The sequence below is a fragment of the Aegilops tauschii genome, chromosome 3, assembly GCF_002575655.3.
Source record: "Aegilops tauschii subsp. strangulata cultivar AL8/78 chromosome 3, Aet v6.0, whole genome shotgun sequence".
Classification (NCBI taxonomy): domain Eukaryota; kingdom Viridiplantae; phylum Streptophyta; class Magnoliopsida; order Poales; family Poaceae; genus Aegilops; species Aegilops tauschii.
The window spans coordinates 606,734,746-606,759,094 of NC_053037.3; the positions used below are offsets into that span (position 1 = coordinate 606,734,746).

Sequence of the window (24,349 nt, forward strand, 5' to 3'; positions counted from 1 at the left end):
ATCACACGCGTGCACTTTAGACGGCGACTATTAGCCTCCGCCCTTGCTATTTTCCTCCGGTGACACGGGGCACGTGGTTTCCTTAACCCTTGGCCTGGATCCATGCAGCGCATTTGCCTGAAGGGCGAAGGTTCTTCCATCCCGGCAGCGTCCGACGGCTCCCAACATGACTGCTTCCCCTCTGGCACATTCCCGGCTGTGTGGATGCCCAAGACACAGTGTCGATGGTGACGCTATTCATCAACTGAAGGTAAAAAGGCAAGTCAATAAGTCTTACTGTTTGTGTTTTCCATTAAAAGACTAAAAATGGCTGTAGTTTTATCATGGAGTTTGGCATATTTGACATAGATGCCTACTTGGTTATAAATATTCTTAACCTTCGGACGTTTGAAGCCATTGTGAAACAGTAGCCAAGTCGTATCAAGAATGCTAACTTGTATATTTTTCAGTCTAGTGTTCTACTGCCTCTGTCGACGTTTATAGACACTAGTGTAATGCCAAAAAATGTTTTATATTTTGGGACGGAAGGAGTAGAATTGATTAAGACGCTATGCGGTTGGTGGCTCGTTTCGTTGGCCGCATCAGCACATTATATGATATGGGCTATGACAAAACTTGCCAGCAAAAGAAGAATGCCAAAACTGAAGCATATTTTATACGCCTTCTGAGAGGTTTCCATATAACACTAAATTACCATTATTATTATTTTCCATCACGAACAACCCAAATGTATTAGTGAACTGAGCTCAGTTGGTTAGGTTATTACTTCGTATTGAAACCTACTTACCCAGGTTCAAGTTCTAGACTACCAGCGCAAGTTCTAGACTACGAACAACCCAAACTTACTTAGTCAATTTTCAGTGCTATTCATGCAGGACAATGTGTTCGTCAACCATGAGGTGCGTATGATGACTTCATCAATCTCAAAATTTACAAGATCAGTCATCTCTTGGAGATACTCTTAGAAATAGGGCGCGCTTTTGTCGCCAATATGAGGTGAGTGTACATATGCACCATGTATATGTATGTGTCTACATGTGAATGTGTTTCTAAAAAGAGCCCAAACGCATTCCCTTTTTATCCTGTATTTGTGTTGGAAGGTTCTCCCTCACAAGACAAAGGGTGAAACAGAAATAGACCTTACCACCGCGGAATAAAAGATGTGATCAAATGCTTACTACTCACCTCTTTCAAAGTTGAAGTAGAAACAAAACATTACTAGAGCAGGCATTCAAAGCAGTTCCCACGTAAGGGGTAAATGCACGACTTGTGCTTGATCAAGCGGAGAATCTCCTCGGAGCGCTGCACCTCAATGACGGTGAGCATGACCACTGTGTAGTAGTAGTTGGCGACACAGAAGCGGCCACCACCTAGGTGCACGAGACACGAGCGACCCTGTAGCTCCATGCACCCCTCGGGTGCGGTATAACATACCCAACCAGGCGTCGTTGAATAGACAACCTCCAGCTTCCCGAGAAAACATCCAAAAACCTGGTGGACGGAAAGAGGTCCGACCAGGTGGCTTTGAATAGACAACCTCCAACAGTCAGGTGGACAAAAAGGGGAAAGATATCTGGTGCTCCGGGAGCACCTAAACTTAGGTGCTCCGGGAGCTTCTCAGCCGTTGGATCTAAAATCCAAAGGCCAAGGAGAGAGCTCGCGCATTTATTCAAAAAACACCCCTAGAAGTCCGTTATTATAACCAGATCCAGCGCATCCCTAGATGACCGTTAGATTATAGATCCAACGGCTGAGGAGCTCCGGGAGCACCTAAACTTAGGTGCTCCCGTAGCACCTGATATTTTCCCGACAGAAAGGGTCGTGAACAGCGGGGAACGAGCAGCGAGCCAAAGCCCCCTCCCAGACAGGCAGAGGGGCACCACGAATTGATTGGATGGTGAAGGAGTCACGCGATGCCATGGATGGTCTAAGGAGGCGGGTACTCTAAAATTATTTAAAGGAGTAATACTCAGTCAACTTTGGAGTATCAGTACGTCAAGCAAAAATATTAGAAACTAGACGGCTATTCTCCATGTTTTATCTGCCGGCCTGAGGCTTACAGTTATTCTAGTGATTCCTTGACTGCTTCATGAAGTCGCCAGCAAGTAACTAGTCATGCGTATAAACTATGTATAAATCCAATAATTGGGGTAGCCTTTCTTGTGCAAAGACAATGAAAGACGATAAGAACAAATTATTATCAGGCATTAGGACAACGGACTTGACAGGCGTGCCGTTCCTTGTAAATAGAAAAATGCAGGACGGCAGGGACAATTGTACTCCACTATTCTTGTTCATGTAGAAGTGAAGGTCACTTAATGTCACATATGACTTTTACCTACCCTGCAAAGTGCCAAATGTCTTGTGAAGGTAACTAAATGATGGAAGATATCCTCAGACAGTCAGTAAGAAAGAGAAAAATAAGCAGGTATTACTCTTTTTATTGACTAGTTACCGCCATATGACAAGCCCTGTCTATTCTGCATACAAGTGGCACATACCACAGACAAGAGTTTGCAGTTTCTTTCACACTACAATGGCTATATATACACCAAACAAACGAAGGGATAGTTAGCACTTGCGTGTGGCTGAGCTGCATACAACCACATCACACAAATGAGTGTGGCAAGCATAGCAGCCCTGCTGCTGCTTCTGGCCACCATGTTAGTGTTAGTCTTGGCCAACATAGCGGTGCCTAACTGCACCAGCAGATGCGGCAACATAAGCATACCTTACCCATTTGGCATCACCTCCGGGTGCCACCGTGAGGGCTTCAAGCTTGCCTGCAACGAGACATATCATCCCCCAAAGCTCTTCATGGACAGTTCCGGAGTCGAAGTGCTTGAAATATCATCGCCAAACAGCACACTGTACATTGACAGTGGGATCCTCACCTTGGCGGGGGATGAGTCGGACGACGGTCACATCCGTATGAATTGGTCAGTCCCCCTTGACGACACCTTGTATAGGGTAGCAATAGGCAAGAATGAAATCATTGTTCTGGGGTGTGGAATCAATATGATTGTTCAATGGCCTGATCCTGGCAAATGGCCTTATCCTGGCGACGAATCTACTCCAATCAGCAATTGTATCTCGGAATGCATGGCGGGTGCGGGTCATCCAGTGATAGCAACTAATGGCACATGTCCTGGCATTGGTTGCTGCAGTATAGACATGCATTCTGAGTCAAATAGGTTTCCCATCAAGTACACCATTGACAAAGAGAACTTGCCGCCGGTTAACGCAAGTCTTGCTTTGGTGGAGAGCAAATGGTGGAGCAAGATGAAGAATGTCATGATGCTGCAGAAGGCGGCATCGTCTGACACCAGCCTTGGTGCCTCCAAAGGCGTACTACACCCCATACCAGGGGTACCGATTAGAACGGCTATCAGGTGGATGTTCAGTAACTTGTCGTGTGCCGCGGCTAGCAATTCAAGTGACTTTGGGTGCCTCAGCGACAGGAGTGAGTGCCTTGAGTATCCTATATCAGATGATTCAACTGGAGGTTACACATGCCGGTGTTGGCATGGCTACCATGGCAACCCTTACGTGCAACATGGATGCCAAGGTATGCTACCAGACTCCCTGTATTTCATTTTTTGATGGCTAGTGTATAATCAGTAGTGCACAAAGCCCGAAACTACTTAGCTTCATTACTACTGCAGATATCGACGAGTGTACAAGTCAAGGCGAGTACCCCTGCTTTGGTCAGTGCATCAATCTGATAGGGTCATATACTTGTACCTGTCCGCATGGCACCACTGGTGATCCCCGAAAACAAAATGGATGTTCTTCAACCAAAGGAATTTTTTCAGGTAATGGACAAGATTGGAAGAGAACGATCTTTGTCAATAACTTTGTAATATGAGCACAATATTACCATATCATTAATATTCATGACTCTTCGAGATTTGTTTATTTACTCAAAATCTAGATGCAAGTAAACTGATTATCCACTCTCCAGGATTTACAACAGTGGTAGGAATCGGCAGCTGTGTAGGAACTCTTCTAATTATCCTCAGTATTCTCATTATAAGACGAAAGCTCTTAGTTTGGAAAGCAAGGAAGTCAAGAGAATTTTTCTTCAAAAAGAACAGAGGGTTGTTGCTACAGCGGCTTGTAGACAAGGATATTGCTGAAAGGATGCTGTTCAGTTTACAGGAGCTTGAGAAGGCAACAAATAAGTTTGACGAGGCTCGAAAACTCGGAGGTGGAGGCCACGGTACTGTCTACAAAGGGATTTTATCTGACAAACATGTTGTTGCCATCAAGAAGTCAAAAGTTGTAATCCAGAGAGAAACAGATGATTTCATCAATGAGATTGCCATCCTTTCTCAGGTGAACCACAGGAACGTAGTGAAGCTTTTCGGATGTTGTCTCGAGACAGAAGTTCCATTGTTGGTCTACGAATTCATTTCAAATGGAACTCTTTCTGATCATCTTCATGTCGGTACACCACTATCAATGCCATGGAAAGACCGGCTCAGAATAGCCATTGAAACCTCAAGGTGCCTTTCTTATCTGCACTCAGCTGCTTCAGTATCAATAGTCCATAGAGATGTCAAGTCCGCAAATGTACTACTTGACGATCGCCTCACAACAAAAGTATCGGATTTTGGAGCTTCAAGAGGCATTCCCATTGACCAAACTGGAGTCACAACTGCCGTTCAAGGAACTTTCGGATATTTGGATCCGGAATACTACCACACACGGCGACTCACCGAGAAAAGTGATGTATATAGCTTTGGTGTCATGCTTGTGGAGCTATTAACAAGGAAGAAGCCATGTGTCGACCTGTCAACACCAGGAGCCAGTCTAATTGCTGAATTCATCTTGCGAGTGAACCAAGACAAAATCTGTGAGATGCTAGACCAGCAAGTCATCGAAGAAGGGACTGAAGAGGCCAAACAAGTTGCAGCAGTAGCACTGATGTGCTTAAGTTTAAAGGGTGAAGATAGGCCCACAATGAGGCAAGTTGAGACAAAACTTGAAGTGATCCAAACTGTAGAAAGAAATACACCAGTGGAACAAACCAACGCCAATGCTGATGATGACAACTTCAGTAGACGATATAGTATGGAGGAAGAATGCATGTCATCTATGAGTTTCCCTAGGTAGACCTGGTTGATATCCCTTTGGTTGGATTTCAATTTTTGAAGCTAGCGGGTGCCCCATCCTGCCTCAGAAATTTTTCTGCCTTTCTTGGTTCTTCAGTAAATTGCCACGTCCTATTTAAATATGCTTAGATGACAGCAGCATCGGCATGTAGCACCGCAGTAACAACACAAGTACTCCCTCCGTTTTTATGTACTCCGCATATTTGCTTTGACTGAAGTCAAACTTTATAAAGTTTGATCAAGTTTGTAGAAAACAATATGAACATTTACAGTAAAAAATTTATATGATGTGAAAAAATATGCAATGATGAATTGAATGATATATATTTGGTGGTGTATATGTTAATAGTTTTTTCTACAAACTTGCAGTGGTTTAGGATTACATTTGCTGTGGTCGCAGGGCCCAACCCAATACACTGACTTAGCTAGTGGTTTTGCGAAAAAAGAAAAACAAAGCTAGTAGTTTTGCACATTCGTGAAACCTTCCACCGGTTTCGGTAAGGTAAGGTTTCACATAGTTTTTTTCTTCTTTTTCTATGTCTTTATCAGTTTTCTGTTGGATTTTCTACTTTTGGTTCTCTTTCTTTTTATATGTTTTTCACATTGACTTTTTAAAATGCACTAGAAAACATGCCCGTACATTGCAACGGGAGAAAGGAATCACACATATGCACTTTAGACGGCGACTATTAGCCTCCGCGCTTACTATTTTCCTCCGGTGACACGGGGCACGTGTTTTCCTTAACCCTTGGCCTGGATCCATGCAGCGCAGTTGCCTCAAGCGCCAAGGTTCTTCCATCCCGGCAGCGGCCGACGGCTCCCAACATGACTGGTTCCCCTCTGGCGCATTCCTGGCTGTGTGGATGCCCAAGACACGTGTTGATGGTGACACTATTCATCAACGGAAGGTAAAAAAACAAGTCAATAAGTCTTACTCTTTGTGTTTTCCATCAAAAGACTAAAAATGGCTGTAGTTTCCATGGAGTTTGGCATATTTTACATAGATGCCTACTTGCTTATAAATATTCTTAACCTTCGGACATTTGAAGCCATTGTGAAACAGTAGACAAGTCGTATCAAGAATGCTAACTTGTATATTTTTTGATCTAGTGTTCTACTGCCTCTGTCGACGTTTATAGACACTAGTGTAGTGCCAAAAATGTCTTATATTATGGAACGGAAGGAGTACAATTGATTAAGACGCTATGCGGTTGGTGGCTCGTTTCGTTGCCCGCATCAGCACATTATATGATATAGGCTATGACAAAACTTGCCAGCAAAAGAAGAATGCCAAAAGTGAAGCATATTTTATACGCCTTCTCAGCATATGTGCTAACAATTTAGAATTTTTCTGAGAGGTTTACATATAACACTAAATTACCACTATTATTATTTTCCCTCAGGAACAACCCAAATGTATTAGTGTACTGACCTCAGTTGGTTAGGTTATTACTTCATATTGAAACCTACTTACCCAGGTTCAAGTTCTGGACTACCAGCGCTTAAATTTACCTGGATTTATTTCCCGTATTTTCGGTGCTATTCATGCGGGACGATGTGTTTGTCAACCACGAGGTGCGTATGATGACTTCATCAATCTCAAATTTTACAAGATTAGTCATCTCTTGGACATACTCTTAGAAATAGGGCGCGCTTTTGTCGCCAATATGAGGTGAGTGTACGTATGCACCATGTATATGTATGTGTCTACATGTGAATGTGTTCCTAAAAAGAGCCAAACACATTACTTTGTTATAATGTATTTGTGTTGGAAGGTTCTCCCTCGCAAGACAAAGGGTGAAAAGAAATAGACCTTAACACCGCGGAATAAAATATGTGATCAAATACTTACTACTCACCTCTTTCGAAGTTGAAGTAGAAACAAAACATTACTAGAGCAGGCATTCAAAGCAGTTCCCACGTAAGGGGTAAATGCACGACTTGTGCGTGATCAAGCGGAGAACCTCGCCGCAGCGCTCGACCTCCATGCCGCTGAGCATGACCACTTTGGAGTAGTAGTTGGCGACACAGAAGCGGCCACCACCTAGGTGCACGAGGCACGAGCAATCCTGTCGCTCCGTGCGCCCCTCGGGTGCCACGATGCCCATGTCCAGCTCATGGCTACCAAGGCGCGGCAGCGGCTGCTCGCCCGTGGAGACTAGGCTGCTGAGGTCCGCTGCACAGAGAACTCCCTTGTCTCTGGCCGAGAATCCGTACCAGAGGCCGTGCTCCGGGGCATGCTGCACCTGTCCCTGGAACGGCAGGTCCCAGTCGGCGGCCTTGCTCCATGCGCGTGTCTCCGTGTCCAGGAAGAAGGTGCCCTGGCCCTTGGAGGAGACCCAGATGTGGGAGTCGCCGACCACCGCGGCGGTGCTGACTATGTCGCAGGGATGGCCGTGCCGCGGCGGTGGCACGTAAGGAGGCGCGGGGAGGAGATGCCATGCCCGGTCCATGGGATTTTTCCCCGCCTGGATGAGCGCCTCCATGGGGTTCTTGGACGACGCATCGTCTTCCCGCTCCCACCACAACGGAGCATCCTCCATGACATACAAGTCGTCGCCGACGGGGAGCCACAGGGAACTGCACTTGGGCACACTCATGCCGGGCAGGCTGCACGAGGTCCGGGAGGCGGCGTCGTAGAGGACGGGTTTATGTTCCGGAGACTTCAAGCGTGGCGCGGCGAGGATCTTGTCCCTGGCGCGGCCGAAGAGCATGAACTCCATCGTCCGGGCATTGAAGCCCGTTACGGGATGGTCGAAGGTAGTGATGGGGGGAGGCAGGCGAGCCTTCTCCGGCGCAGGCGCCGCCTGCGGTTGATCCTCGCGGTGGAAGAGTGTCGACGGGTCGATGCGGCGCACCGAGTACACGCAGGCCTTCTGCTCTTCGGGTTCGCCATAGAATTCCAGCTTGGATCGGGGTTTGGGCCATCTGTAGTGGTTGACCACCATGTAGAGGAAGGAACGAGCACGGCTCATGATCGGCCTGGATTGGCGGCGGCGGCGGCGGCCGGCGGGAGCACGCGTATATGCAATCTGGCTGGTCACACCCTCTGCCGTGTCATGTGTTGTTTCTATTGTACTACCGCATAAGGTACGCATGGTGGGCTGAAATAGCGAAGATGTACAAAAAACAAAAACTAGGGCATAGTCCAATAGTCCGATAGGCATGTTAATAAAACATGGGTAGCACTAAAAAAACATGGGTTGTTGCTTTAAAAATAATATGGGTTTGTCCAGATTTTTTTTCCTAGACGGGTGGTGCGGCCCTTTGAGAAAAGGTACATTTTCCCTTTTATGTAAACTTTAAAAATAAATTTTATCTCACTAATTCATACATAGTCAAAGTAATAAAAAAATACAATTTAAAATAGATTCGTGAGTCATGGACAACTTCGCACATACCCAACAATATAAAAAGGATGTAGTCCTTTGGAAACAAGGTTATGCACTTTTAAAAACTAATATTGTGTTTAAAAAAATGTTCATTTAGTACAAAAATAGTTTGATTATTGTTTACAATTTTTATGTAATTAGTACAATTATTTATGAATTTTAAAAAGTTTATATATATAATTTTTTTACTTCTGCTGTTCTTTGTACTACCTTGACAGATGATGAATATACCGGAAGTTTTCTCCTGAAAAAAGAGATATGCTCCTGGTCATACAACACCACCACGACTATATTGTTATTTAGTAAACATGTCATCATATCTTGGCTACTCCCTCTGTCTAGGTGTGTAAGTCATCTTACGTTGTGCACCGCAACCAAGGTGGAGAGGAAAACGAGAAAACTTAATGTCTTTTTGCTAATTAATAGCATTGCATGCAATGAACTAACCACTGCATGTCATGTTTGGTAGTCTCAAGTCATTAAAGCATGCACGGTCCACATCTCTTATTGGTTGATATGTTACAAAACAAGAAATGAGGAGGGAGTTAATGTATCGTGCCTAAGTGTTTTTGGATTATTTGGTTTTCATAAGGTGACTTACCCACCTAGACGGAGGGAGTAGTTAGTATTTGTTTCTAGGTGCAGATGGTGCACTGGCACCCCCCATCCTCAACACACTTAGAGGTCCAACTGCACGGATAACACTGAGTGTGGTTGAAAAATGCGCCACATGTTGTCCTACAACTGAGGTCATCACACCGTGGTGGATAAGTAGTCCTTCCAAAGCATGCACCCTCTGTTGACGCAAAATAGTACCATAAAAAATGAAATTGCACATCAATATTTGTGATCTTGGATGAGTTATTAAAGCAAGGTTCCACATGAGCAAATGAGTACCTGCTGCCATCATGAGGAGGGCAAGGGTGAGGAAAACCATGATTGTGGTCCTCATCTTTGATATCTAGATAACGCTGCTAATTGAAAACGCGGTTGGTAGATGTTTGTGAGTTGTGAAGGTGAGCAGGGCTACCCTCTTATAGCATTGGAGATGTGATGTGTCTAGAACGGTATTAAAGCACCAGGCTGGATAAACATGTCCAAATTAATGGTAATTGAGTGCATTGGTTAGTATTTAATGCATTAATTTGTGGATGAGTACTTATTTATTAGAGGAATAATAACAAGGGGAAATTTAATTATACTTAGAAAAGGTAAGTTGGCCCACAGAACGATCATAGCAAGCCCCCCTGAAAATAATTTGACCTACGAATTTTTTTTAGGTTTAAAATCAACAATTTAAGGGGAATAAAGTAAATACCCCAAACAAATTGGAATTTCAATTGAAAACAAATAGGTTTAACATTAATGAACGTGGGGATTATGGTACTTACCATGGATCGAGAGAGATTCATTTCAGTGGGGCTGTCAGGGTGCCTTTACCTACCTGGACTAATCGTCCGAAATTCGCTTCCATGGAAAATCATTGTGCAAATTCCTTTCATCTAGTTTTTGTAAGGTAACTCGTGAGATACTTATCTCATCACAATCACCTCTTGCTGGATTCTTATACTGACATTGCTCAACCCTTCTCAAGGAAAGGGGACGAGTTTAAACTTGATATTCCTAGAGTACCGTCTTGATAGTAACGTATAGCATATACACTGCATGCACTAGAACATAAACATATATTGTAGTAACATGTTTTAAGCAGCCGTGTTAAACGGGCCAGGCCGAGTACTATGTATATTGTAGTAACATGTTCTGTCACATGCACGGTACTGTGTATTGTGCATGCCCAGGCCGAGTAGTCGTACGTGTGGATGTGGTGGTCTTTTTGTTGGCTTGGTGTGTGCATGCATGGCAATCGAAAGACATATGGGTGGTCAGGCGTGTCTATCACCTTGTGGGTAGAACCTAGAGCCGGGCTGCCTACGTCCAGCAATCCCAATTGGCACCCAGGCTTCATTTGGATGCTATGAGAGATATTTCCAGAGAATAGATGCCCCGGTTGAATTTTTCTTTGGCCAACTAGAAGCCCCGTGGAAAATTGGCATCCACATTTGGCTCCAAGGTGCAAATCCCCGCCACAGAGAAAAGACACAAAACTAAAGGAGAGTCAAGACCTGATGAACTCAAGCAACAACATACCCCATCAGATATTGCTACGAGTGAGCCTCCTTTGGACATGTATCTCCCCGTCATCATTGTCTTCCCGGCCACCACCAGCAGCAGTCACCGCCGCCGCCGGCAGCCTCCCTAGTGGCGCGATCTAGTGGGAAGGACACAGAACTACAGTGGGAGGAGATCCAACGATGCAGCACGACGGAGGCGGAGGCACGAGTACGAGGCGCAGCCAGACACCAAGGAAGAGAGGAGAGGCAACACAACCTCGGAACGAACGGTGTCGCAGGGGAGGGAGGCAGCGGCTGCATGTGGCAGGGGAGACAGGCGTCAAGTCTTGAGAGAGAGGCTATTCATGACTTATCCTTTCAGCTACCACAACTATCTTTGGACAACTAACATTAGCTACAAAACCACGATACATGTGAAAGGAAGCTTATTGTGCTTTTAAGTTTATATAGTTGAAGCATTTTGTGGTGGCTTGGCATCACGACACCTTACCCTCATCATGATCAGTCTTCACTTGCTCCCACCTTCTTTGCTGAGTTAAGTTGTCAATGTTCATGGCTGGAATTAGAACACCACTTCACCGGAGTGGGATAATATAGTCGAATGGCATTAGATGACTGAAAGTGAACATTGTTGTGGATTTACTACTGCACATAGGAAGTATTTTTTCAGCCTTGTCATAACTTGATACTACTTGTGTGGAACAAGAACAACAATTTGCATAACTTGTTGATTTGACTGTGTCGTCAACAACCTGGAGCCGTTTTTAGTTTGTTTCACTAACTCTGGTGCAATTTAAACTCCTAACATGTGTTGGCAAATTTTCCTTGTTTTGTTGCGATGAAAGGCATGCAAGTAGTGAAGGGAATGAAAGATAGTCCTACTAACTTGAAGTCCAATTCAGGTGGCCATGTAAGCATGGGAAGCGAAATGTTTTCATGGTCAAGGCAGAGGCATTAGTTGTCCACGACAAGGGACATGGGACATGGAGCTGCCCATGATAGTGGGCCTTGTTAGAAATATACCCTAGAGGCAATAATAAATTGGTTATTATTATATTTCCTTGTTCATGATAATCGTTTATTATCCATGCTAAAATTGTATTGATAGGAAACTCAGATACATGTGTGGATACATAGACAACACCATGTCCCTAGTAAGCCTCTAGTTGACTAGCTCGTTGATCAATAGATGGTTACGGTTTCCTGACCATGGACATTGGATGTCGTTGATAACGGGATCACATCATTAGGAGAATGATGTGATGGACAAGACCCAATCCTAAGCCTAGCACAAGATCGTGTAGTTCGTTTGCTAAGAGCTTTTCTAATGTCAAGTATCATTTCCTTAGACCATGAGATTGTGCAACTCCCGGATACCGTAGGAATGCTTTGGGTGTACCAAACGTCACAACGTAACTGGGTGGCTATAAAGGTGCACTACAGGTATCTCCGAAAGTGTCTGTTGGGTTGGCACGAATCGAGACTGGGATTTGTCACTCCGTGTAAACGGAGAGGTATCTCTGGGCCCACTCGGTAGGACATCATCATAATGTGCACAATGTGACCAAGGAGTTGATCACGGGATGATGTGTTACGGAACGAGTAAAGAGACTTGCCGGTAACGAGATTGAACAAGGTATCGGGATACCGACGATCGAATCTCGGGCAAGTACCATACCGGTAGACAAAGGGAATTGTATACGGGATTGATTGAATCCTTGACATCGTGGTTCATCCGATGAGATCATCGTGGAACATGTGGGAGCCAACATGGGTATCCAGATCCCGCTGTTGGTTATTGGCCGGAGAACGTCTCGGTCATGTCTGCATGGTTCCCGAACCCGTAGGGTCTACACACTTAAGGTTCGATGACGCTAGGGTTATAGGGAATAGATATATGTGGTTACCGAATGTTGTTCGGAGTCCCGGATGAGATCCCGGACGTCAGGAGGAGTTCCGGAATGGTCCGGAGGTAAAGATTTATATATGGAAAGTCCCGTTTTGGCCACCGGAAGAGTTTCGGGCGTCACCGGTAATGTACCGGGACCACCGAAGGGTTCCGGGGGTCCATCGGGAGGGGCCACCAACCCCGGAGGCCTGCGTGGGCCAAGTGTGGGAAGGGACCAGCCCCTAGGTGGGCTGGTGCGCCTCCCACAAGAGGCCCAAGGCGCAGGGAAGGGGGAAGGGGGAAACCCTAGGCTCAGATGGGCCTAAGGCCCAACTAGGGTGCGCCCCCCCTCTCTCCCCCTCTGGCCGCCCCCTTAGATGCATCTAGGGCTGGGGGGTGCAGCCCCTCCCCCTCCCCTATATATAGTGGGGGTTTTGGGGCTGCCATAGACAATGAGTCTCCCTCTCTCTTGGCGCAGCCCTACCCCTCTCCCTCCTCGTCTCTCGCAGTGCTTGGCGAAGCCCTGCTGGAGTGCCACGCTCCTCCATCACCACCATGCCGTTGTGCTGCTGCTGGACGGAGTCTTCCCCAACCTCTCCCTCTCTCCTTGCTGGATCAAGGCGTGGGAGACGTCACCGGGCTGCACGTGTGTTGAACGCGGAGGCGCCGTGGTTCGGCGCTTAGATCGGAAACAACCGCGATCTGAATCGCTACGAGTACGACTCCTTCATCCGCGTTCTTGCAACGCTTCCGCTTAGCGATCTACAATGGTATGTAGATGCACTCCCCTTCCCCTCGGTGCTAGATTACTCCATAGATTGATCTTGGTGATGCGTAGAAATTTTTTAATTTCTGCTACGTTCCCCAACAGTGGCATCATGAGCTAGGTCTATGCGTAGTTTCTATGCACGAGTAGAACACAAAGTAGTTGTGGGCGTCGATTTTATCAATTTACTTGCCGTTACTAGTCTTATCTTGATTCGGCGGCATCGTGGGATGAAGCGGCCCGAACCGACCTTACACGTACACTTACGTGAGACAGGTTCCACCGACTGACATGCACTAGTTGCATAAGGTGGCTAGCGGGTGTCTGTCTCTCCCACTTTAGTCGGATCGGATTCGATGAAAAGGGTCCTTATGAAGGGTAAATAGAAATTGGCATATCACGTTGTGGCTTTTGCGTAGGTAAGAAACGTTCTTGCTAGAATCCCATAGCAGCGACGTAAAACATGCAACAACAATTAGAGGACGTCTAACTTGTTTTTGCAGGGTATGCTATGTGATGTGATATGGCCAAAAGGATGTGATGAATGATATATGTGATGTATGAGATTGATCATGTTCTTGTAATAGGAATCACGACTTGCATGTCGATGAGTATGACAACTGGCAGGAGCCATAGGAGTTGTCTTAATTTATTGTATGACCTGCGTGTCAATGAAAACGCTATGTAATTACTTTACTTTATTGCTAACCGTTAGCCATAGTAGTAGAAGTAATAGTTGGCGAGACAACTTCATGAAGACACGATGATGGAGATCATGGTGTCATGCCGGTGACGAAGGTGATCATGCCGCGCCTCGAAGATGGAGATCAAAGGCGCAAGATGATATTGGCCATATCACGTCACTTTATGATTTGCATGTGATGTTTGTCATGTTTACATCTTATTTGCTTAGAACGGCGGTAGCATAAATAAGATGATCCCTCACTAAAATTTCAAGAGACGTGTTCCCCCTAACTGTGCACCGTTGCGAAGGTTCGTTGTTTCGAAGCACCACGTGATGATCGGGTGTGATAGATTCTAACGTTCGAATACAACGGGTGTTGACGAGCCTAGCATGTACAGACATGGCCTCGGAACACATGCGAAACACTTAGGTTGACTTGACGAGGCTAGCATGTACATACATGGCCTCGGAACACAAGAGACCGAAAGGTCGAACATGAGTCGTATAGTAGATACGATCAACATGGAGATGTTCACCGATGATGACTAGTCCGTCTCACGTGATGATCGGACACGGCCTAGTTTGACTCGGATCATGTATCACTTAGATGACTAGAGGGATGTCTATCTGAGTGGGAGTTCATTAAATAATCAGATGAACTTAATTCATGAACATAGTCAAAAGGTCTTTGCAAATTATGTCATAGCTTACGCTTTAGTTCTACTGTTTAAGATATGTTCCTAGAGAAAATTTAGTTGAAAGTTGATAGTAGCAATTATGCGGACTGGGTCCGTAAACTGAGGACTGTCCTCATTGCTGCACAGAAGGCTTATGTCCTTAATGCACCGCTCAGTGTGCTGAACCTCAGCGTCGTCTGTAGATGTTGCGAAACATCTGGCATACACGTTTTGATGACTACGTGATAGTTCAGTGCGTAATGCTAACGGTTTAGAATTGTGGCACCAAAGACGTTTTGAAACGTCACAGAACATATGAGATGTTCCGAAAACTGAAATTAGGATTTCAGACTAGTGCCCACGTCAAGACGTATGAGACCCCTGACAAGTTTCTTAAGCCTGCAAACTAAGGGAGAAAAGCTCAATCGTTGAGCATGTGCTCAGATTGTCTGAGTACCACAATCCCTTGAATCGAGTGGGAGTTAATCTTCCAGATGAGATAGTGATGGTTCTCCATAGTCACTGCCACCAAGCTATTAGAGCTTCGTGATGAACTATAACATATCAGGGATAGATATGATGATCCTTGAGCTATGCGCAATGTTTAACACCGCGAAAGTAGAAATCAAATAGGAGCATCAATTGTTGATGGTTAGTAAAACCACTAGTTTCAAGAAGGGCAAGGGCAAAAGGGATACTTCATGAAACAGCAAATCATTTGCTGCTCTAGTGAAGAATCCCAAGGTTGAACCCAAACCCGAGACTAAGTGCTTCTGTAATGAAGGGGAACGGTCACTGAAGCAGAACTACCCTAGATCTTGGTAGATGAGAAGGTAGGCAAGGTCGACAGAAGTATATTGGATATACATTATATGAATGTGTGCTTTACTAGTACTCCTAGCAGCACCAGGGTATTAGATACCGGTTCGGTTGCTAAGTGTTAGTAACTCGAAATAAAAGCTGCGGAATAAACGGCGACTAGCTAAAGGTGAGATGATGATATGTGTTGGAAGTGTTTCCAAGGTTGATGTGATCAAGCATCGCATGCTCCCTCTACCATCGAGATTGGTGTTAAACCTAAATAATTGTTATTTGGTGTTTGCGTTGAGCATAAACATGATTGGATTATGTTTATCGCAATACGGTTATTCATTTAAGGAGAATAATGGTTACTCTGTTTATTTGAATAATACCTTCAATGGTCTTGGACCTAAAATGAATCTCGATCGCAGTGATACACATGTTCGTGCCAAAAGATATAAAATAGTAATGATAGTACCACATACTTGTGGCACTGCCATTTGAGTCATATTGGTATAGAACGCATGAAGAAGCTCCATGTAGATGGATCTTTGGACTCACTCGTTTTTGAAAAGATTGAGACATGCGAACCATGTCTATTGGTATATATGCATGAAGAAACTCCATGCAGATGGATCGTTTGGACTCACTTGTTTTTGAATCACTTGAGACATGCAAATCATACCACATGGGCAAGATGACTGAAAGGCCTCGTTTTCAGTAAGATGGAACAAGAGAGCAACTTGTTGGAAGTAATACATTTGATGTGTGCAGTCCAATGAGTGCTGAGGCGCGCAGTGGATATCGATATGTTCTTACTTCACAGATGATTTGAGTAGATGCTGAGAATATTTACTTGATGAAACACAAGTCTGAATTATTGAAAGGTTCAAGTAATTTCAGAGTGAAGTTGAAGATCGTCGTGACAAGAGGATAAAATGTCTATGATATGATCATAGAGATATCTGAGTTACGAGTTTGGCACACAATTAAGACATTGTGGAAAGTGTTTCACAATTAATACCGCCTGGAACACCACAATGTGATGGTGTGTCCGAACATCATAACTGCACCCTATTGGATATGGTGCATACCATGATGTCTCTTATCGAATTACCACTATCGTTTATGGGTTAGGCATTACAGACAACCGCATTCACTTTAAATAGGGCACCACGCAATTCCGTTGAGATGACACCGTTTAGAGAAACCTAAGTTGTCGTTTCTTAAAAGTTTGGGGCTGCGATGCTTATGTGAAAAAGTTTCAGGCTGATAAGCTCGAACCCAAAGCGGATAAATGCATCTTCATAGAATACCCAAAACAGTTGGGTATACCTCCTGTTTCAGATCTGGAAGTAAACAGGTCCTTTCTCGAGAAAAAGTTTCTCTCGAAAGAATTGAGTGGGGGGATGGTGGAGACTTGATGAGGTTATTGAACCATGACTTCAACTAGTGTGTAGCAGGGCACAGGAAGTTGTTCCTGTGGCACCTACACCAATTGAAGTGGAAGCTTATGATAGTGATCATGAAACTTCGCTCAAGTCACTACCAAACCTCGTAGGCCGATAAGGATGCGTACTACTTCAGAGTGGTACGTAATCCTGTCTTGGAAGTCATGTTGCTAGACAACAATGAACCTACGAGCTATGGAGAAGCGATGGTGGGCCCGGATTCCGACGAATGGCTCGAGGCCATGAAATCCGAGAGAGGATCCATGTATAAAAGCAAAGTATAGACTTTGGAAGAAATACTTGATAGTCGTAAGGCTATTGGGTGCAGATGGATTTTAAAAGGAAGACAGACAATGATGGTAAGTGTCACCATTAAGGAAGCTCGGCTTGTTGTTAAGATGTTTTCCGACAAGTTCAAGGAGTTGACTACGATGAGACTTTCTCACTCGTAGCGATGCTAAGAGTCTGTTCGAATTATATTAGCAGTTACTGCATTATTTATGAAATCTTGCAGATAGGATGTAAAAAAAACATTGTTTCCTCGACGATTTTCTTGAGGAAAGGTTGTATGTGATACAACCAGAAGGTTTTGTCAATCCTGAAAGATGCTAACAAGTATGCAAAGCTCCAGCAATCCTTCTAAGGACTGGAGTAAGCATCTCGGAGTTGGAATGTACGCTTTGATGAGATGATCAAAGATTTTGGGTTTATACAAAGTTTATGAGAAACTTGTATTTCCAAAGAAGTGAGTGGGAGCACTATAGAATTTCTGATGAGTATATGTTGTTGACATATTGTTGATCAGAGATGATGTAGAATTTCTGGAAAGCATACAGGGTTATTTGAAAAGTGTTTTTCAATGGAAAACCTGGATTAAGCTACTTGAACATTGGGCATCAAGATCTATAAGGATAGATCAAAAAACGCTTAATAGTACTTTCAAATGAATACATACCACGACAAGTTTTGAAGGAGTTCAAAATAGATCAGCAAAGAAGGAGTTCTTGGCTGTGTTACAAGGTGTGAGTATTGAGTAAGACTCAAGACCTAACCACAGCAGAAGAGAGAGAAAGGACGAAGGTCGTCCCCTATGCTTTAGACGTAGGCTCTACAGTATGCTATGCTGTGTACCGCACATGAAGTGTGCCTTGCCATGAGTTAGTCAAGGGGTACAATAGTGATCCGGGAATGGATCACATGACAGCGGTCGAACTTATCCTTAGTATCTAGTGGACTAAGGAATTTTCTCGATTATGGAGGTGAAAAAGGAGTTCGTCGTAAAGGGTTACGTCGATGCAAACTTTGACACTAATCCGGATGACTCTGAGTAGTAAACCGGATTCGTATAGTAGAGCAGTTATTTGGAATAGCTCCAAGTAGCGCGTGGTAGCTGCATCTACAAGATGACATAGATATTCGTAAAGCACACACAGATTTGAAAGGTTCAGACCGGTTGACTAATAACCTCTCTCACAAGCGAGATATGAACAAACCCCATGGGTGTTGGATTCATTACAATCACATGGTGATGTGAACTAGATTATTGACTCTGGTAAACTCTTGGGTATTAATCACATGGCGATGTGAACTAGATTACTGACTCTAGTGCAAGTGGGAGACTGTTAGAAATATGCCCTAGAGGCAATAATAAATTGGTTATTATTATATTTCCTTGTTCATGATAATCGTTTATTATCCATGCTAAAATTGTATTGATAGGAAACTCAGATACATGTGTGGATACATAGACAACACCATGTCCCTAGTAAGCCTCTAGTTGACTAGCTCGTTGATCAATAGATGGTTACGGTTTCCTGACCATGGACATTGGATGTCGTTGATAACGGGATCACATCATTAGGAGAATGATGTGATGGACAAGACCCAATCCTAAGCCTAGCACAAGATCGTGTAGTTCGTTTGCTAAGAGCTTTTCTAATGTCAAGTATCATTTCCTTAGACCATGAGATTGTGCAACTCCCGGATACCGTAGGAATGCTTTGGGTGTACCAAACGTCACAACGTAACTGGGTGGCTATAAAGGTGCACTACAGGTATCTCCGAAAGTGTCTGTTGGATTGGCACGAATCGAGACTGGGATTTGTCACTCCATGTAAACGGAGAGGTATCTCTGGGCCCACTCGGTAGGACATCATCATAATGTGCACAATGTGACCAATGAGTTGATCACGGGATGATGTGTTACGGAACGAGTAAAGAGACTTGCCGGTAACGAGATTGAACAAGGTATCGGGATACCGACGATCGAATCTCGGGCAAGTACCATACCGGTAGACAAAGGGAATTGTATACGGGATTGATTGAATCGTTGACATCGTGGTTCATCCGATGAGATCATCGTGGAACATGTGGGAGCCAACATGGGTATCCAGATCCCGTTGTTGGTTATTGGCCGGAGAACGTCTTGGTCATGTCTGCATGGTTCCCGAACCCGTAGGGTCTACACACTTAAGGTTCGATGACGCTAGGGTTATAGGGAATAGATATACGTGGTTACCGAATGTTGTTCGGAGTCCCGGATGAGATCACAGACGTCACGAGGAGTTCCGGAATGGTCCGGAGGTAAAGATTTATATATGGGAAGTCCCGTTTTGGCCATCGAAAGAGTTTCGGGCGTCACCGGTAATGTACCGGGACCACCGAAGGGTTCCGGGGGTCCACCGGGAGGGGCCACCAACCCCGGAGGCCTGCGTGGGCCAAGTGTGGGAAGGGACCAGCCCCTAGGTGGGCTGGTGCGCCTCCCACAAGAGGCCCAAGGCGCAGGGAAGGGGGAAGGGGGAAACCCTAGGCTCAGATGGGCCTAAGGCCCACCTAGGGTGCGCCCCCCTCTCTCCCCCTCTGGCCGCCCCCTAGATGCATCTAGGGCTGGCCGCACCCCTTGGGGGGGAACCCTAGATGGGGGGCGCAGCCCCTCCCCCTCCCCTATATATAGTGGGGGTTTTGGGGCTGCCATAGACAATGAGTCTCCCTCTCTCTTGGCGCAGCCCTACCCCTCTCCCTCCTCGTCTCTCGCAGTGCTTGGCGAAGCCCTGCTGGAGTGCCACGCTCCTCCATCACCACCATGCCGTTGTGCTGCTGCTGGACGGAGTCTTCCCCAACCTCTCCCTCTCTCCTTGCTGGATCAAGGCGTGGGAGACGTCACCGGGCTGCACGTGTGTTGAACGCGGAGGTGCCGTGGTTCGGCGCTTAGATCGGAAACAACCGCGATCTGAATCGCTACGAGTACGACTCCTTCATCCGCGTTCTTGCAACGCTTCCGCTTAGCGATCTACAATGGTATGTAGATGCACTCCCCTTCCCCTTGGTGCTAGATTACTCCATAGATTGATCTTGGTGATGCGTAGAAAATTTTGAATTTCTGCTACGTTCCCCAACAGGCCTTTGTGGTGGCATGGGGTATATTTTGACGGCGTCACAAGCGAAGTGCTCCCTCCTAAGCTTGATGAAGGCGTTGTGGGATGCTGATCCCAGTTCAACAAAGGCACATGTTGCAACCCAGATTTATATTGTAGTGACTGAAGCATGCTATGTAGAGATGTACTATTGAATGATGATGGATGGCTTGGTTGTAACATAGTGAAAGAAAAAACCTCCCGACGTGTTATGCTGCCGAAATTTCTAGGGAAATTTGCCCCGACTTGTCAAAATTTTGTCCTTGTTTGTAAGAAAACAAGAACTATAGGGTGTCATCTGCAAGATGTTAGGGCCTTCATTGCAAAAATTAATACACTTTTGTCCTTGATTGCAAGAAGACAAAACTATAGGGTTTCGCCTTCAGATCCACAGTTTGCATCAAGTTTACAAAAAATATGTTGGCCGCTATTACCTGTTTTTACTTATAAATATTAAGACAGAAGCATTGGGAAGAACTTACCAGCCTGAGCACGTGTGCGCATGGTGTGGGTGGGCACTGGGCACTCGCGACGGGATCGCCAAGAGGATAAAAACCCTAGCCGCCGTCTGGGGGAACACATCGGGGAGAACTTATCTTAGGATCCCATTCCGGCAGCCAAGGTCAGCATCGAATAATCCGATCCACAGCCACGGTGATGATGACCATGTACGGAAGTGTAGACACACATGCCTTTATTTCTCTCATAGGGTACGCTCGCAGTGCACGCTAGTACTAAATTGTTCTGTGTGTTCCCTAACGCATGAATCTACAGACCTACCGATCCACCCATCCATCAATCTATATGTATGCGATATGGTCGGACTCGGCTTGGCGGTGGCATTATTTTGGGCAGCAACGACGACGGAGTAACGTACGTACCATGTCCAGGTTGGTTGCTAGCAACGAGGAACGCGTGACGATGGCGATGCATGCATGTACGATGCATAGAAGCACGGGACGGACGATTTGTTGCATGCGGGTGACAGGTCAGGTCAGGCCGGGTCCATGCACGCACGACTCAAGTGTCCGCCCGCTTATATCCATCTGGCAGCATCTATAAGCACCATGTCGATCGAAGAAAAAACCGGACATGCCCATCATCAAACGGCGTGTAGTGTAGCGCGTGTTCCATTCTCCGAGTCCGGTGTCCAAGTTGCGCAAAGTCTTTTTTTTTACACAGTACCCATCATCAAATATGTTTTCATCTGGTACATATTCGTTACTGTGCTCACGTTTTTCTTGTGCAAATTAAGTTGATCAAAGTCTATAAAACTTGACTTTAGGGAAAAATTTATATACACTTCAATTTTGTAACGAGATAGTAAGACATTTCACACAGCACGTCCAAGAAATATCCCACTTTAACTAGTGCTCCTTATCTTATTTTTGTTGGCATACAATAATTTACCATAAGATTATTTGATGATCCAAATTGCACTAAGGCTACTCAATTTTCTAAGATAGGGTAACTCGATCGTAACTAACATTGACAAAGTTCACAGATTTTTTCTCCAGCATTTTCAATGCCATTAGATTCATCATGAAATATGTTTTCATCTGGTACATATTCGTTACTGTGCTCATGTTTTTCTTGTGCAAATTAACTTGATCAAAGTCTACAAAACATGACTTTAGGGATTATATCCACTTCAATTTGGTAACGAGATAGTAAGACATTTCACACACCTCGTACAAAAAATATCTCACTTTAACTAGTGCTCTTTATCTTATTTTTATTATTGGCAGACAATAATTTACCCTAAGATTATTTGATGCTCGAAAATTCCATTAAGGCTACTCCATTTTCTAAGATAGGGTAACTCCATCGTAACTAACTAGTATAGTCATGGCAAGTATATATATACTACTTGCAATATAGTGATGATGAATTGACATGTGCATGTCCGGCCCATGATGGAACGATCAGACGTTGGCGGTGGCGGTGGCGGCAGCGGTGGCCTTGGCGGTGACGGGGGCGGCAAGGCCGAGCTCAGCGAGGTGGAGATCGGTGTCTTCTGGGTGTTCCTCAACATTCCTCGGGCGATGCGGCAGCATCCACCGCCCATCCTCCGTCCTGACCATGCCCTTGTTCAACTCCTGGCGCCACCCGTCAGGCACCATGTGCTCGTCCATGAGGAAGTCGGCGGCCTTGTTCACGAGTGCCGGGTCCCTACCCCCGAGCTTGAACTCCTTGCCGCGGCCCTGGTAGCCGTCGAGAAGGTGGAGGTGCGCTTCGAGGTTGTGGTAGCACGCGAGGTCGAAGACGTCCTTGAGGAAGGGCGAGAGCTTGTGGTCGAGCGCCAGCTCCACGCCGATGTGGGAGTAGACGCTGGGCAGGCCGAGAGCCCCGGCGATCCGCAGCAACGGCATCGGGAGGACGGCTTCGGTGAAGATGCCGGGCACCTTGGGCACCGAGTCGTGCACGTTCAGGATGCGCAGCGCCTTCACGCCCAGCTCGCCCTCGAACCGCTCCCTGAACATGGGGTTCCCCACGCGCGGGCCCGAGTAGGAGAAGACGCAGACCGGGGCCTTGGCACCTCCGGTGGACACGTTGGCGCGCGTCTCGGCGATGTCGTAGGCGCAGAGCACGGCAAGCGCGGCGCCGAGGCTGTGGCCGGTGACGGTGACGCTCACCTCCTCGCCCTGCCCGGTGTACCGCTCCACCAGCTTCCGCACCTCGGCGAGCACCTGCTCCCGCGCCGAGTACTTGCAGTACTTGCAGTCGGGGTTCTTGCTGGTGTAGAGCTCCGCGAAGCCCTCCTCCACCTTCACGCTCGGGTCAGGGCACGGCAGCCCAAACTGGCCGATGGGCTTGAGGAACGCGGTTATGTCGGCGATCCACTCGAGCTTTGTGACGGTGCCTCGCCAGGCGACGGCGATGTCCCGGCGGCCGATGCGCGCCGTCTCTTCGTCCGTGGACACGGCGATGAAGCCGATGAAGGTACCGGTCTCGCTCCACATCCGGTCATCGCTGGGGTTGTGCTTCTGGACGCCGAAGCTGGGGAAGCGGGCGTGCGAGGTGGCGTAGAGGTAGCGGGTGACGTCGTAGCCGACGCCGGCGAGGCCGACGTTCTTGAAGAAGGAGTCCTGGGCGTACTTGCAGGTGCCGGCGTAGCGGGAGTAGCGGTCGTAGTCGAAGGAGTCGTAACAGGCCTGCGAGAACTCGCCGTAGCGGATGAGCTCCCCGCGGAGCGTCCTGTCGATGGGGTCCAGCAGGCCGTCCCAGTCGTTGCAGCCGTGCATCTCCCGCCACCGCGACGTCAGCTCGCCGTCGGAGCGGCCGGACTCCTCAGCCAGGGTGCCGCGCTCCATGTCCCCGACGAAGGAGTCCGCCTTCTTCTCCTTGGTCGGTGGCGCTTCGTCGGCTGACACCGCCGACGTGACATGAGACGACGGGCGTCGTGGCCGAGAGGTAGTGTACGCTCCGTGGATGCCGGTGGGAGGCTTCTGCAGGAGGAGCAGGCGGGCAGCTGGCGGCACGGTCCGGCCGGCAGGGCTGCCGAGGAGGGAGTGTGCGTTGAGCGAGAGGTTAGAGGAGCACGACATGGTCGACATTGCTGATCGATGGATGGATGGATGCACGTAGGTTTGTGAGGTTGAGCACGTACTAGCTGGAGAAACTGTTGGTTTGAGTAGCTGATGGATGGATGGGTCGATGGGGTTTGAGAGGTTGGGTCACGGGTATGTATAGTTGTATGGAAAACACTACACGTTCGCGCGGCGTGGAACACGTTTGACAGCTCCGATTCGTACGTACGTCGCCAGAGTTCACATGCGCATGAATGGACAGGTGCGCCTAGCTAAGAAGAAGAAACTAGGTCTACAGTGACTGATTTCACAAAGTTACAGATAATTTCTGCGGAGACCAGATCTTTTCCTCTTCGATTTCTATTAAAAGAAACAAGAGAAGGATGGCCATATATATGCTGGTGTTCATCGACCTCTAAGCATGCGACAGTATTCTTTTTTTTTTTGCGCATCGTGTTTTAACATGTTTAAGGAAATTAAGTGATCGCTAATGGCTA

General features: G+C 46.4%; 3 protein-coding genes and 1 long non-coding RNA gene across 4 annotated transcripts; 1 reads left to right on the top strand and 3 right to left on the bottom strand.

Moving 5' to 3' along the window:
• Positions 1-2,661: 2,661 nt before the first annotated feature.
• LOC109777461 (wall-associated receptor kinase 5-like) lies at positions 2,662-4,934 on the top strand. Its single transcript, XM_020336094.4, has 6 exons — positions 2,662-2,939; positions 3,168-3,568; positions 3,666-3,815; positions 3,965-4,021; positions 4,100-4,537; positions 4,827-4,934. The coding sequence occupies exons 1-6, from the start codon at positions 2,662-2,664 to the stop codon at positions 4,841-4,843; spliced, it is 1,341 nt and encodes a 446-aa protein (XP_020191683.1). The 3' UTR covers positions 4,844-4,934.
• Positions 4,935-7,009: 2,075 nt separating this feature from the next.
• Positions 7,010-8,092, bottom strand: LOC141020826 (uncharacterized). The gene has a single exon (XM_073495770.1). It carries the CDS (start codon positions 8,090-8,092, stop codon positions 7,010-7,012), a length of 1,083 nt encoding a protein of 360 aa, XP_073351871.1.
• An 896-nt stretch (positions 8,093-8,988) lies between these two features.
• LOC141021094 (uncharacterized) lies at positions 8,989-9,498 on the bottom strand. The gene is made up of 2 exons (XR_012181100.1): positions 9,407-9,498; positions 8,989-9,305 (listed from the first exon to the last, which is right to left on the bottom strand). It is a non-coding gene; the product is annotated as an uncharacterized lncRNA (long non-coding RNA).
• Positions 9,499-22,031: 12,533 nt separating this feature from the next.
• LOC109776523 (phospholipase A1-Igamma1, chloroplastic) lies at positions 22,032-23,999 on the bottom strand. Its single transcript, XM_020335164.4, has one exon. It carries the CDS (start codon positions 23,877-23,879, stop codon positions 22,248-22,250), a length of 1,632 nt encoding a protein of 543 aa, XP_020190753.1. The 5' UTR covers positions 23,880-23,999; the 3' UTR covers positions 22,032-22,247.
• Between the last annotated feature and the right edge of the window lie 350 nt (positions 24,000-24,349).

Bases quoted from the DNA above. Each gene is read 5' to 3' on its own strand.
- LOC141020826 (XM_073495770.1), bottom strand. From the start codon at position 8,092: ATGAGCCGTGCTCGTTCCTTCCTCTACATGGTGGTCAACCACTACAGA.
- LOC109776523 (XM_020335164.4), bottom strand. From the start codon at position 23,879: ATGTCGACCATGTCGTGCTCCTCTAACCTCTCGCTCAACGCACACTCC.
- LOC109777461 (XM_020336094.4), top strand. From the start codon at position 2,662: ATGTTAGTGTTAGTCTTGGCCAACATAGCGGTGCCTAACTGCACCAGC. The intron at 2,940-3,167 runs GTCAGTCCCCCT...TGGTTGCTGCAG, and splicing joins GGTCACATCCGTATGAATTG to TATAGACATGCATTCTGAGT. The intron at 4,022-4,099 runs GTATTCTCATTA...AAAAGAACAGAG, and splicing joins AACTCTTCTAATTATCCTCA to GGTTGTTGCTACAGCGGCTT.